This window comes from Ictidomys tridecemlineatus, chromosome 5 (genome assembly GCF_052094955.1).
Source record: "Ictidomys tridecemlineatus isolate mIctTri1 chromosome 5, mIctTri1.hap1, whole genome shotgun sequence".
In the NCBI taxonomy this organism is placed as follows: Eukaryota; Metazoa; Chordata; class Mammalia; order Rodentia; family Sciuridae; genus Ictidomys; species Ictidomys tridecemlineatus.
This window is the reverse complement of record NC_135481.1, coordinates 133,086,924-133,102,344: the sequence shown is the minus strand read 5'-3', so window position 1 is coordinate 133,102,344 and position 15,421 is coordinate 133,086,924. Positions and strand designations below refer to the sequence as shown.

Below are 15,421 nucleotides of genomic sequence, written 5' to 3'. Positions count from 1 at the left end.
GAAATGAGGGCAAGAGTTCCAGTAGTTCCTTAGTAAAATAGCCAGGTAGAATACCTAAAACCGACATTTCTGCCTAATGGTTTCACAAGTAGTTATTTTTAATATGAAGCTCTGGTAAAGTTTCTTGAATGTATTAAATACTTCTTTTGTTTATTTGTTTATTTTATATGTACTATTTGAGAAAGTATTGTTACATTTCTAAGTGTATAATGTGTACTTTTACAATAATATTGAGTTGAATTTACAAGCAAAATAATAGTTTATATCTGCTGAGTATCTGAAGAAGTGGTATTGGTCAGTTTTGGAGTTTTAATGATAAGCTTGTGAGTGTCTCATGTTAACTGTCTATACATATAAATTAGTAGAAGGTAGTTTTTTTTTCACATCACTACAGTATTTAGAAGAAAAGTTAAGTGTTCCTCTAAGGGTTTCATTATAATTTTCTTGTCAGTGACTGTGGCTATCACTTTAAATGGCATTAATCCTTATATCATTTAATCAGTATTTTGTTTTATTAACCTAGGTGAAATGCCTCAGCTTGTGAAAGGAATGAAGCTGCTAAACCAGGCTGATCCCTGTGTCCAGATTTTAATTCAGGAAACTGGAGAACACGTTTTAATCACAGCGGGGGAGGTCCACCTTCAAAGATGCTTGGATGACTTAAAAGAAAGGTTAGATGAAAATGTTAGAGATGGAGAAATGATAGCTCTACAATCAATGGGATGTTTTGGTGTCCCTTAAAACTGATCAAACTAGACTATGGCTTATTTCTGGAGAAAAAGGCCTACCACTCAGACATGAACTGCTATTGTATCATAAATTTAATTCTTAATAACTGAAAAATGGCATTTACTGCCTATACTTGAATAATTTTGCATTTTCTGCTTGAATCAATATTTTCATATATATGTGTGCATATTTTACTGTAAGCGTACGTACACATGCAGAGACTATCAGGGCAACAAAACAAAATTTAATTGTTTTGAATGTAAGCTGAGATTAGGGCATACTTCTTTTCTTCTTGCTGTGGTCTCTACAGTGTATACTTCTGGAAGTCTTGATATTTCTCTCTGAAGGTGATAGATGAAGCATGTTAAATGAGCACACCAAATCACTCTTTGTAATACAATAATATTTGTCCTCTCTGTTCCATTGATAATGTGTGTTTATCTCAGCAGTAAGGAAAATGCCAAAGAATAAGAAAAATCATTTGATTGTCATGCAGAAATAACCATCATTGCATTTGAGTTCATAAATCTACACTTAGCTTTATGCATATTCAATATACACAGCTCTCTGTAGACACAGCTCTGATTATTGGGTTAAGATAAACCCCTGGAGGTATTATTACTTGCTCAAAAAGTCTACACTAGAATAGTGATACCATTTGAAAGTGTTCTTTGGTCATACTTTTGCCAACCTTGCTTATTATATCATCTTTTGAAAACTTTACCAACCTGGAAGAGAAAAGATGTTCATTATTAATATATATTTCTGTGCTATGCTAGTGAAAAAATGGAGAATTGTCCTGTAATTACCCTTGTTACTTTAAAAAAATTCTGAAACTATAATAATTGTAACTATTTATTAATAATCAATATGATCATATACTAAATATTATGTAGCAGTCACTGCGCTATGTAGAGTGCTGTTTATCTCACTTAATCCTTAAAATCAGTCTTATAGTCGTGGTATGACAATAACTAATAATCATGATAGACTGAGGCAGCTCCTGTGTGGCATCATCCCTGTGGGATTTTGTGGGATCTCTTACCAGGGAATGTTGTCATGTCTATTCTTCAGTTTAAAATGGTGTTGTTGTAGGCTTTTTCTTGTTTTTAATGTTTTTATAGCCATATTTTCTACAAAATCAGAATGTAAATCTTTCTCTTTCACTTTCATCACCATTTTCTTGGATTTTCTAAATGTTTTAATGTTCATTGGAGAATAATATTAATTAGGTAAATCAAAAGGCATATTGTAGTTTAAATAATAACTTCTTAGAGGGTTTTAAGAAGCCTTTGAAATATTTTTTTTGTTTGTGTCTTTAAGCTAAATTATTTTTCCTTTTTTTATTCTACTCCAAATTAAAGTCCACATTAAATAACTTCATTTCTCAGGTTACAAACTCCTTTTTAAAAATCATGCTTTTTGGTTTTTAGAATTAGATTTTTAAGTAATATCTCCACCCTTATGCCCAAAACTGATTTTAAAAGAGTTACATATTTATATCTTTGTTTTCACAGTCTTTTTTCATTTTTATTTCATGATTTTAACTGTGGATACTTTTTAATCTTGGGAGAGGAAAAGTAAGAGAAATTCATTTTCTAGAAATGTGCCCTGAACATGGTATTAAAATATTTTAAATAAATATAAAGGCCAAAAACCAATCTATGCAATCCTTCTAAAAAGTATTCATATCCAAATATCTAAAAATAATTTAGAGTTACATTGACTGGGAACAATAAAAGCAATAACATTTCTGCTTTTGTAAAAAGTATCTTCTGCTCTAACAAGACACCACACAAATTGTGAACTATTCCTTATGTGCTTTCCCTAAAATTTCAATTTCTGAAATTGCTGCCTCCCACCTGCCATCCCAAACAAAAGTTTCTTTTGCATTGTGGCTTCATATGATGAAAGAATGACCTCAAACTCAGTGTTACCTGTCAGAACTCAGAGAGGTAACCAAGGAGAGAGAAATATTCCTGTCCCGCATACATGAGTGTCAGCAGAGAAGTCAGCTAGAGCAAGTGCAGGTAAGCGAGGGGATGATGGACAGACCCACTGGGGGAAATGCAGGTTGTGTTTTATGTATATGACACAGGAAGTATTGTCTTTGAACTCAAGGAAAGCCGCATCAAGTGGTGTTGACGTTGCATCTTTTAATACCCATTGTCATGTGGAAGTTGAAGGCACCTTAGTGATTGGGTACTAGATACTTTGTCCTGGGCAAAGAAACATAAGAGAATGTCATTAGCTGTCTCATGCCAGTAAATTTAAAGGAAATGAACAAATTCCTAGAAAAATCCTACCAAGAAGAAATAGAAAATTATAGTCCTGTAACTATCAAAGAAATTAAAGTTTGAATAACATTAAATATTTCAGTCAATGTAAATTCATCAAATTAACAGAAAAAAAAATGAGTGAGATCACCTCATGCATGATCAAATCTTAGCATACCAGGAATAAAATAGAACTTGCTTAAACTAATACCAGTTGTCTTCAGAATAATCCTAACAAACATATACTTACTTATGAGATTTTTGAAAGCTGTCCTTTGCAATTAGTAATAAGCAAAGGACCTACTATTATGGATTCTATTTAACAGTTTTCTGGAGGTTTGGGGCAGCATTAAAGAAAAGAATAAAAATTTTAAGATATTGAAAATTGAACAGGGAAAACTAAAAACTGTCATTTGCAGATGATATGGATTAAAAATCCAAAAGAATTTATAGACATTATTAAGATTAGTAATAAATTTAACATGGTTGCAGAATTAAAGTTTAATATGAAAAATCTATTTTATTTCTATGTTCTAGATATATGCAGAAAATGAAAACTATTTTAATATTACCACTTATAGTCACAACAAAAATATAAAATTTTAGGAATAAAATTTACTCATTTATAAATCCTGTATGCAAAACACACACATATACATACACATAAAAGGAGTACATGCCATCTTCGTGGCTTGAAAATTCAGCAATATAATGAAGTCCATCCTCCCCAAACTGATTATAGATTCAAAGTAATCCTGGTGGATTCCAGTGAGTTTATGTTTATGTATGTTTGTTGATTGTAAAATTTCAATGGAAATGCAAAGGGCCCAAAATAACCAAAACACCTTGAAAGTAGTAGAACAAAGTGGGAGCTCTTGGTGTACTGGAAATAAAGTCTTGTTTTAAAGTTACAGTAATTAAGACTACATTAGATTGACACAGGAATAAACAAATAGATCAATGGACTTTATAATAGAGAATCTGGAACTGGGTGGCATTGCAGAACAATGAGAAAAGGACAGATTTTTCAATAAACGATGCTGGCAACTTGGATAAGCTTCTTTTTACAGCTTCCACACACATTTTTAGGAATGGCTTACATATAGCAGTGTACTGTATAGAAAAAAATGAAACTTCATGCCATCCTCAGAAATTTATTTCAGGCCGATTATAAATTAAAATGTGAAAATCAAAACTTTGCCAGTGTCTACAAGATACTATGAAACAGTATCTTCAAGACCTCAGGGTAGGAAAAGCTTCTTAAATCCAATATTAAAAGACTAATGGTCAAGTAAAGATTTGATCATCAACAAACCCTATGAAGAGAATAAGAAGACAAGCCAAAGGTCAGAGAAGACCTTTGTGATACCCATAACAAACTAAGGGACATGTGTCCTTCATAAAGAATTTCTACAAATAAAATTAGATAAGCTGCAAACCACTTGAAAATAGTTAAGACTTGCATAAGTACTTCAAGGAGATCTAATGGCTAATAAACATAAGAAAAGGTTATTAGACTTATTCATAATAGATGAAAATCAAAATGAGATGCATATGTATACTCACAGAGAGAGTGGAATTTTTAAGTCACATTATCAAGCAATGGCAAAGATGAGGAGCAATGAAAATTCACCTATGCTACTAGTGTGGGTGAGAGTTGATATAGTATGTTGGAATATGGTTTGGTATGATCTGCTAAAGTTGTATGGCTGGGCAGATCTCCCATATCTATTCTGTATACATGCACACACAAAGCTGGGCAAATGCACGTCAGTAAAAGTACTCATAGCAATAAGATTTTTAACATCCAAAAGTTGGAAACAACTCAAATGATAAGTAAATAAATAAATAAATAAATTTTGCTAGAGTCATACAATGGAATTTTATAGAATAATCTCAGAAAGAAGATTATAGCTGCATAAGACATGGATGAATCTCATGATATAATATTGACCCAAAAAAGATAATTACAAAAAATATTGATTTTTATTTGTGTAAAGTTCAGAAAGCAGTAGCTGTATCATATAGGAGTTTCATGTTTAGGTGATAAAAACAAGAAAAAGGGCAGAAGATACCAATAAAATTTAAGATAGTAGTGACCTTTATGGGATTAGGCAAAGGCACTGGGAGGGAGTGGTACTTCTGAGAACTAGATATGTTCCGTATTTTTTATATGGATCATAGTTTACATGTATGTTCACTTTGAGACAAGTGATCTTAGGTCAGTAGATTTTTGGTTTTTGGACCATTCTACATGGCTACTAAATTCTCAGTTATATTAGTAACATGTATAAAATTCTAGAATTATTATTTTTTTATTTGTCATGGGACAGAGCCTGCCTTTTAGCTTCTTTTTACAGCTTCCATACAGATTTTTAGGAATGGTTTACGTCCAGCAGTGGGAGACTGCGAATACCACCTGTCATCTCCAGACCAGAGAAACTGTCAGAGCCCTTAGCATCAGATCTCAAGGTATTAATGAGCAGGTAGGACAGGAAGCCACAGGAAGTTTTCATGATGGAGTCTAAATCTCCTTCACTTATTTTGAAGTGATGATAGGCTTTGCTTTGCTGGGATTTAAAGACCCTCTGCTCCTGAACCAGGCCCACACTTCCGGGTGTTAATCATGTAAGTGATTACTTTAGAAGACATCTTGGAACCTCAGAAATTTGAAGGACTTAAGTGGCTCTTAGTTTTTCTGACTTTATAATACAAGAGGACAATGTCATAGATATATTTAACTCTCAAACTTTAAAGCTTTGCTGTTGGTTTTCTTGAATGTGCTAAGTATACTAATATATTCTGTAAATAATGATAATTTTAAAACTTTCCCCTTTTCTAAGATTTCCAAGTGTTTTTTTTTTTAAGTCAAGAATAGGTATTGAGTGAATTCTGTTCCTGTTTCTATTCAGAATTCTGTTCCAGTTTCTATTCATCGATAAATCATTACCTCAATGATAAAAAAAAAAAGAATAGGTATTGAATTTTATTGAATGCTGATTTGGCATTTTTCAAAGATGATTACATAAATTGCTTAATTTGACATTTTAATGTGGTATTAAAGGATCTAGTAGGAATTAATTTTTATATATCTTATGATAAAAAATTACTTTGTTGCAAATTTTTTAATATGCTGTTTAATTCAGTTTTTCAGTAGAACACAATGGCTGAGTGTGGATTATGAAGTCAGAATTAGATTTGGATCCTAGCTTCTCCATTTACTAGCCAGTTGAAGAAGATGCCTCCTCTATCTTATGATTTTCCCCTTTATAAAATAAGGATAGTATTAGGACCTCCTAAAGAAGTAATGCATGTGCAACACTTAACATAACACCTCCTACATAGCAAGCAATGGTCCAAAATAGAATTCGTCTGGTGGCACATACCTATAATCCCAGCAACTAGGAAAACTGAGACAGGAGGATAGCAAGTTTGGCAACTTAGCGAGGCCCTAAGCAACTTAGTTAGACTGTCTTAAAATTTAAAATAATAATAATAATAATAGACTGAGGATGTAGCTCAGTGGTAGAATACCCCTGATTTTAATTCCCAGTACCAAAGAAAAATTAATTTTTAAAAAAATATACATACACCTATTTTTTATTTTTCATTTGTTATTTTATCTTGGCATCTATATTCAAATTCTTTGGTAAGATTTAACTATAGTTTTGTCTATGTAAGGTGTCAAGTTTGAATATCAAAATTCTTTTAAATTAGTACAGTGTCAGGTAGACATTCACACAATGGCTGAGTATGGATTATGAAGTCAGAATTAGATTTGGATCCTAGCTTCTCCATTTACTAGCCAGTTGAGGAAGATGCCTCCTCTATCTTATGATTTTCCCATTTACAAAATAAGAATTCACCTTGTGAATTCTGCAGCAATATCTGTAGCATTGAAATGAGTTAATCCTTGAAAGTGAAAAAACTTAGTGGCCAAATCTTTCTATTGGAAATAACCTGTTTTTCACATTTTTATTTTCTTTCATTTGTTGTTGTCTATTTCAGGTTCTATGTTCTGAAATAAATTTGGATATCATTATTTTCAGAAAACCATTCATTTATTGAGTTTTCAGATTTATTCAAAGACATAAAATCGAATGTATTAGGTACCTACCCCACAACTACAAAATATAGAAGGCAGAAAGAAATCTAGAATCAAATGTAAGCATGTCAGAAATTCTCAATGTTAAGTCTCCTTATTGAATAATATTTCCCAGGGAAAAGTAGTTCTTCAAGATCCTAGAAGCCCATATTAATGTATATGTGTACATGCATACACATACATTTATACATGTTTCCACCCACATTTCTAATAGCAGATGTACTCAGACCAAAACTTTAGTGTATTAACTGGCAGAAATAAGAGAAAAAGACTTCTGGTTTTCATTGTAATCAGAATCAAACCATGTCAGTTTCTAGACTCTGCCTTGTGTGGATTTATAGTTCACTTGGAAAAAAAAAAAAAAAGCCAGCATGAAACTAAACTTGACATCATGTGAGGAAAAAGACTTTCTGAACTTGGTGCTATTGTGGGGCTCAAGACCCGTGCTATACAGTAGTCACTATCAATGCAAAGCTATTTAAAATAAAGTTGAAGTCATAAAATTTAATTTCCAGTTCTTCAGTCACACTGTGTTTCACATGCTTAGTACCTATGTATGACTATTTAAATAAAGCATTCCTTTCCTCAGTTTTACTAGCCACATCTGAAGTATTCAGAAATCACAATGAAGATAGAAAATTTTCACCATTTCTGATCATTTGGAAAGTCTTGCTCTTGACATATTCCTGTGTCATGCTGGCCTTACTCTGAGCCTAATTATCAAAGCAAAATCTGTCATAAGGATTTGACTAGTGATCCTGAAAGTCTCTGATTCTCTTTCTTTAGAACTATAATCATTGGGCTTTTATTCTTCTGACTCTCAGATTGGCAGATTTTGTTTTAAAGACTATATATCAAATGCTATTAAAACATATTTTCCACTCAAACATACCTATCTAAATAGATGATTTATTTTTCTCAAGAATGAACAAAGCAGTGAAATTCCATTACAAGTGAAGAACTCCCTTGAAGGTATGTTCCCATTAGAGGTAGTCTTTTCAATCTGACATAAAAGTAGTTTTTGAATTGTGATATAATGTAAATTACAGATCCTTTGCAGTAAAATAAATTTTATGTTTCTGTTTTGTTTGCACAATTTTCATTGCATAATATGAAGCTTTGATGCCATTTTTATTATAAACTTATGTTATCCTCTCTTGAATTTGTAGGTTTGCAAAGATTCATATCAGTGTATCAGAACCCATTATTCCATTCAGAGAAACAATCACAAAACCCCCCAAAGTTGACATGGTCAATGAAGAAATAGGCAAACAACAAAAAGTTGCAGTCATACACCAAACAAAAGAAGATCAAAGCAAAATCCCTGAAGGAATCCAAGTTGACTCTGATGGGTTAATCACTATGACAACTCCCAATAAACTTGCCACCCTCAGTGTTCGAGCTGTGCCCCTTCCAGAAGAAGTCACTCAGATTCTGGAAGAAAATAGTGATTTGATTCGTTCCATGGAGCTGTTGACATCCTCTTTGAATGAGGGCAAAAATACTCAGATGATTCATCAGAAGACCCAAGAGAAAATTTGGGAATTCAAAGGAAAACTAGAGCAACATTTAACAGGGAGAAAATGGAGGAATACTGTTGATCAAATCTGGTCATTTGGCCCAAGAAAATGTGGGCCTAACATACTAGTTAATAAAAGTGAAGATTTTCAGAACTCTGTATGGATAGGCCCAACTGGCAGATCTTCAAAAGAAGCCAGTAGATACCGAGATTTGGGCAATAGCATTGTGAGTGGTTTTCAGTTAGCAACCCTCTCTGGCCCCATGTGTGAGGAGCCCCTCATGGGTGTCTGTTTTGTTCTGGAAAAATGGGACCTAAGTAAATTTGAGGAACAAGGAGCAAGTGATAAGCAAAATCAAGAACAAATTGATCTGCTAGGAGAGAGACAGGAAGAAGATAAGATTCATCCTAGTGGAGAGGAAAACCAAGAGGTACAAGGTGTCTGCTTAGAGCCTTTTGAGAAGAGGACTTCCCCGAAAGGAGACTCTTCAATCACTGACTGCTATGGACCTTTCTCAGGACAGCTAATTGCCACCATGAAAGAAGCATGTCGCTACTCACTGCAAGTGAAACCTCAGCGCTTGATGGCAGCTATGTACACATGCGACATCATGGCCACCAGTGATGTTCTTGGTAAGAAAGGAAAGGGAAAGACCATGAGAGATTCCCTGATCAACAGGGAAATCCTCTAGATCCTAAGTTATAAAGGAATTTAGAAGCTACATAATTTTCTAATTTACTAAGAAATTGAGATTTTTGAAAGCCAGGGGTCTTAAGTATTAAAATCTTGAGGGAGGGGAATATGTGACTATTAAGATCTTTTCATTTGCTACAAATAGGATCTTTTGTTCCCTTTAATAATGAAAGGCCTGGTAAATGAGGATTAAACTGCTCTTACATGCAGCATTTTTTTTTTATAGTGAACAAACATATCAATATGGGTAACCAAAGTCATTCTGAAAAGAATCAAAGAAAAATGGCAGCATTCTTCTCCTCATAACACTAAAAGGCTGTTGTGAATACTGGGTCCTTTCTGAAAAAGAAAATCATTAGATTTTCTTTTCTTTTTATTATTTCACTGTGAATCATTATGTCAAACCCATTTCTGATTTTTGGGATAAGCTGCCTTAGGGATCTCAGAAGAACAGTTCCTGGGACACAGTAGTTCTTTTTCTCTAGAGATCATGAACTTTTTCAGTGGTGAAGAGAAAAGAAAGGAAGGTGAAAGAATGGACCAAATTACTAGTTTCCTCTAGCTCTTGGTCCTTTGAGTCAGTGCATGGTTAATTTCTTTTTAGCAAGCTTTTTTTGCCGATTAATTTCTGAAAACAGAAATCTAAACACTGCCCCCCTCCGCCAAAAAAAAAAAGAAATTTAGGCTTGCATCAAAGTAAGGTTCCCATGAGACAAACTGAGCATCCATAGGAGTACTTCAGAAGCAGCTGGGTTAAACAAAACACATAGATTGAGTAACTAGTTGCAAGACTACTTAAGGCAAATGAGTCAAGTCTCCAAATATGATGTACAATACAATATTTCACAACCCAGTTTGAGTACAACATACCTATCAGCCTCTCATGGAATCCATAGATTAGTTTGAGGAACACCTATCTTGGCTATTCCCAGACGTTATTTTACATTTTAATTAAGGGCATTTTTAAGAAGGCAGAAATAGAGTTGAAATCAAGGAATCCTGATTCCTTCAAATTCTTAAAGAAGTGTTTTTCTCCAGTCTTTCTGACCCTGGCAGATGCCATACCACCCTATTTGGGTGATTAGAGGATGTCTTTCCTATATTGAGCATTAAGTGTATCTCCTACTAGTTTCTAACCAGGGTACAGTTTGTCTCCATTCTACTCTCTTCTTCATTTTAAGGGAGTTGATTTTTTACTTTTCCATCCAGGAGAAAACTCAAGATTCTTCAGCTGTTTTCATGACTTGTGAACCTTTTCACCATTCCAGTTGCTGTCCTTTACATATGTTTTATTTGATCAATATCCCTCTTAAGAAAGAAGCTACCTTATAGATAATTCAGTCAGTACAGAACAGACACACTGTTACCTCCCACATAAGAGTTTAGCAATTGCATCATAAGTTCAGATAGCCCCATTTCTATTGTTAAAGCTGTTATATCTTCCTCCTCTATTCCCCAAAAAGCAGAATCCAAATTTTGTGGATTGCCTAAGCTATAGAAATTATAGTCTCATAAACTTCTGTATATATGTGCCAGTAATCTGAGTCTATACAATTTTTCTTAAATTACATATATAATAAACAAAAACAATAGTAAAGGAAAAAAAATAATGATAGGAAATATTTAAATCTTAACATTGATTCCTTTTTCATGTGTCTCTTTTTTTTGTACTGGGAATTGAACTCGGGGATGTTTTACCACTGAGCCATATTTTTTTTTTAACTTTTGAGACAGGGTTTAAGTTGCTGAGGGTGACCTCAAACATGTAATCCTCCTTTAGCCTCCCAGGTTGCTGGGATTACAGATGTGCATCACCATGCCTGATCCCTTTTCTTGACTGGTGAGAAGTAGACTCAGTAAGCTGTAAATCAGATGTTTTGGTGAAATTAAGATCTATAACATTCCCCTAATAGCCATCTTAACAGTTGTACTAGGGGAAAAAAAAAAAAAAAGCTTCGGTTAATATAACTATTTTTTTTTTAAGAAAATCCATGTTGTCCATAATGTTTCTTCAGAAAATTAGCATATGGTTTTCTAGTCTGCAGTTTATGGAATCCAGTTTTTATCCTGAAAAAAAGTTCTGTTGTTAATTACCTTTACCTGTAGTTATGAATTGTAGCCCTGTAACTGGTAACAAGTTACCAGTTATATACCACTGTGAGATATAATTCTAGAAGGTCCTGGAGGACTTAAACTCATTTCAGAAGACCACATACTTGCTCATTAACTTCCCAGTTGTCTTGAACGTCATCCTTACTGGAAAAAATGGAGGTAACAGTTAGTTATTGAGAACCTTTGCTTTCTTGTTGTCCTTTGTTGATATTATACCAATGTCTCCAACTTGTAGGCCTGCTTCCTTATTTCAGAAGTAATGGAAAAAAAAAAAAAAAGCCCTTTGTGTTGTCTTCTGCTCATTTGTTTTGGTAGGCTCAGCTTGTTCTGGTCCTGAACATCCTGGGCACACTACTAGTAATACACCCTTAATTGGTGTCCCTTTTCATCTACTCTGTGTGTCCTCTTAAAATAGAAGGTAGAGGGAGGCTCTCTCTCCTTTTTTATGTCATAGGGATCATTCATGATTGAATTTTTTCAGACTCTCCTGAGGGTTTGTTACCTAACCTGTTGGGTTTTGTTTTTGTTTTGTTTTGTTTCCTTTCCCTTTACATGTTTGAAATGATCCTTCCTTCTGTGCCTGCCCTTTTTCTCAAGATAATAGGAACATGTATTTCCTCCCAAAATAACGGGAACACATTTCCTCTACAAATTGCCATCACTTCTACATTATCCATTTCAACTTGTCATTTGTTCTTTTGTTTTCTGAGAAGACAATTTTTGAGCATAACGCATGAAGACAGAATCAGCTGTTGGCATTTATCAGATTGAAATTCCCAGCACTGATGAGTCACCCCTGTTGAGTCACCCTTCTGCATCCCCTTTCTCATTTCTATTAGAAAATCACCACCTGGACCCTGCCTATGACCTGGCCTCCCTAGGACAATACCTCAAGATACCATTTGTCATCCTGTTCTGTCTGTCCTGGCACTTATCTCCTGGTCATCAGACTCCGTTCTGCCACTTTTCCAGAAGAGATACCTGTTTTAACCCTCAAGGTTATTTGTCCTCTTTCTTCTTTTGGAGCAAAATATGCCTTTGCCTTGCCTTAACTAGTTACAGATCCTGCTGTGCCTACAGCGAGAGCTCATTTAGTTATTATCTAGGTGTCCACTATGCATATATGGACTGGTTAGTATCCTGTCTCTACCAGGGTCTGATGATGAGCTTTCTTAACACATTTCCGTGAAAGCAACTGGCTGCCACATCCACTGCATTATAAAGAAGCTGTTTAGATTTGATTTCGATTTTTTTTCCCCTTCTTGAATTGGTGGGTGAGGAGTCCTCTTGCTTAGACTAGAGTCCAAGGTTCATCAAATAGCTGTTGATTTGTGGTTTTCTTCTTCCTTCTAAATCAACACCTCCAACTGGAAAAAGCAATGAAGGCATTCCAGGCCTTTTTCTTCCTGCCTGGCTATTCAGAGATCTTCTGAGATGACTTCAAACTTTGCTGACTTTTCCTTTTAATCCTCCAAGAATCAACATAAGTTAAATTTTGGTCTTTTTTATTTGGCAAAATGAGTTAACTTAGTCTCTTTTAAACAGTTGTTGTCTATACAGATTTTTAGAATAAGAAATCCTTTCATAAATGAATACAATTGCATGTAGTCAGATGAGAAATTTTGTAGGAAATAATCATCTCAAAAATCATTTTATCTGGGGAAATAATCCCAAGAAAATGCCCCATTTTACTTTTAAAACCTACTTTTCTAAAAATGTGCTTCTATTACCATTTTTTTTTTTACTCATGAAAGTTCCCTTTAATGGACTACTTAGGATATCAGAAATGCTGTTTTTACTTTCTTGTCATGTAGCCAGTAAGTTGCTTCATTTTGCATAATTTCTTCTAACCTGTTAATCTCTTTTTTGCCCCATCCTTTTTTATTTTTGGGCAGTAAACTAATATTTTAAAAATACCTATTTTGTTAGACAGTACTAGAGTTTTCAACACAGCTCCAGCTATTGTACTTCTCTTATATGCAGAAATAAATGCTGACATTGTTAAAACCTATGTGTTTTAACATATCAGAAACATTCTGTGTATTTTTGAAACCTTATTCTATACTTGAGGGTTTTTATTTTGTTTTACATTTAACCAGTATTACATAATTTAATTCAGCAAAGATTTATTGAACTGTATGTGCCAATTTTTATGTTAAGCATGATTTTCGCTTTGAAAGATGAGTTAAGAAGGCAAAGCTTAATTATGTAAAACAATTAAAAGTAAAATACAGTTGAATTTAGTTCACAAACATGGTTTTCTAGTGACATTTTATGAGAAATTCTGGATTTGCAAAATTTGGAAACAAGGTAGGTGTTTTGAAAGTTATTGTACTTTGATGACCAGGTGTGGTGGTGCACACCTGTAATCCCAGCTACTTGGGAGGCCGAGGTAGGATGATTCCAAGTTCAAGGCCAGCCTCAGCAACTTAGCAAAACTGTCTCAAATTTTTAAATTAATGATGTAGCTCAGTGTTGTAGCTCAGTGATAAAGTGACCCTGGGTTCAATCCCAGTACCATAAAAGGAAGAAAATGATGGTACTTTGAAGTGGGCTTTGATGGATAGAATAATTTTGAGTTCACCATCTTTTTGCCACAACATGACAAAAACTATTTTTGAGCTTCAACTCTCTCCTAGTTGGTTTTATAGGAGCTGTTGTTCAGCATTGCTGCTCTAATCCTGGACACTTGCTGGTTGAAGCCAATGAAGAACTTGATAATTATTCATGCTGTGTCTTGTTAAATTTGGGTCCTTACCTCATTCTGTCAGTGTCTTTATTATCTACCAGCTTTGTGTTATTTTGGATTCGATTGTGCCTTCTAAATGTTTCAGCAGCTGATAATAATAAGAACATGAACCTGTGAGCAGAGGCCCTAAAGGGTGGGGTAAACTTGTTAACATCAATTTTCTGTAAACTTGTAGCTGCATTCATCTATATAGTAGCATTGCTCCCTTATTCCCCATTACGTCCACAGTAGGCTTTATGTCCAATTTGGTTGAAGTGCATCTCTATCCTGTCAACCACGTTGGCTTGATTTAGCAGTGTGGTAGATCTGTGATAAAAGAAGTTAGTTCGACCTAGTTTCTAAGAGTAAGAAGTGCCCACCTGTGTGTGTGTGTGTGTGTGTGTGTGTGTGTAAAATATAAATTATTCCACAAATGTTAGCAGTGATTACAAAAATCAGAAAAGAAAAGGCTCTCTCCTTGGGAATGAACCTTGCATTTTCCACTTTCTTTTATAAGCCTCACCTTTAATAGTACATTGTATATAGATGTTACCTTATGATAAGAGTAATTTAGTATTTGGCCTCTTATGTTTGTTATTTGTTTTTAAGCATGCTTCTATTTGGCTATTTTTTATTTGAAATTTTCATTTTAACCTTTGCATAAATGCTGTCAATTTGATGTCCTATAATATTGAATTATAGCATCCCTGAATTAGAAATTCCCTTTGTTCTCTCTTATACTATTTGAGAAAATAGAGCTGTAAAAAGCTATCCTCTTTCCTAAATTCAGAAGACAACTTTAATTACCTTTCAGCTTTAAAGATTATAGACTCTATAGATTATTCTTACTGTTAAGGAAGAAGAAAATGTGTGTGAGTGTGTGTGTGTGTGAAAATCTATAGTGATCTGAAGCAACAGATTTGGTTCAGTGGAGCTAAATGGTAAGAGATTTCTTTGCACTTTGGGTATCAGATTTCATGGAGCAAGTTGTTATTGAATGGGTCTTCAATAATGAAAAGCATTTGAATAAAGAGTTTGACTGATGGTTTACATTATAGGCTGCAGGAACCATGAACTCTGAGTGAAAAACCTCCAACGTGTACTGTGCCCAGCAAGCAGCTTACCCTCTGCTCCCAGTGCTCTGACTCTGGCAGTCACAGGAGCAGAAGTAATAGGTTACTGCTACTACCTGTCAGGGGCCATGTATACAGGCTGAGACATTTATAATGTAGTCCCTAAAGAGTAAAGCCCTGGTCAA

At 34.3% G+C, this 15,421-nt stretch overlaps 1 protein-coding gene across 8 annotated transcripts in view; it reads left to right on the top strand.

Annotated features, from left to right (window-relative positions):
• The window catches only part of Efl1 (elongation factor like GTPase 1), a 134,928-nt gene that overhangs the window by 105,305 nt on the left and 14,202 nt on the right, over positions 1 to 15,421 (top strand). For 6 of the 8 annotated variants that reach the window (XM_078051098.1, XM_021722949.3, XM_021722946.3 and 3 more), the window contains 3 exons: positions 524 to 671; positions 8,280 to 9,262; positions 12,275 to 12,433. In XM_078051098.1, coding sequence (XP_077907224.1) covers positions 524 to 671; positions 8,280 to 9,262; positions 12,275 to 12,433 — 1,290 coding nt within the window. The remainder of the gene's footprint in view (positions 1 to 523; positions 672 to 8,279; positions 9,263 to 12,274; positions 12,434 to 15,421) is intronic. The other 2 variants (XM_005320201.5, XM_021722950.3) reach the window with 1 other exon arrangement.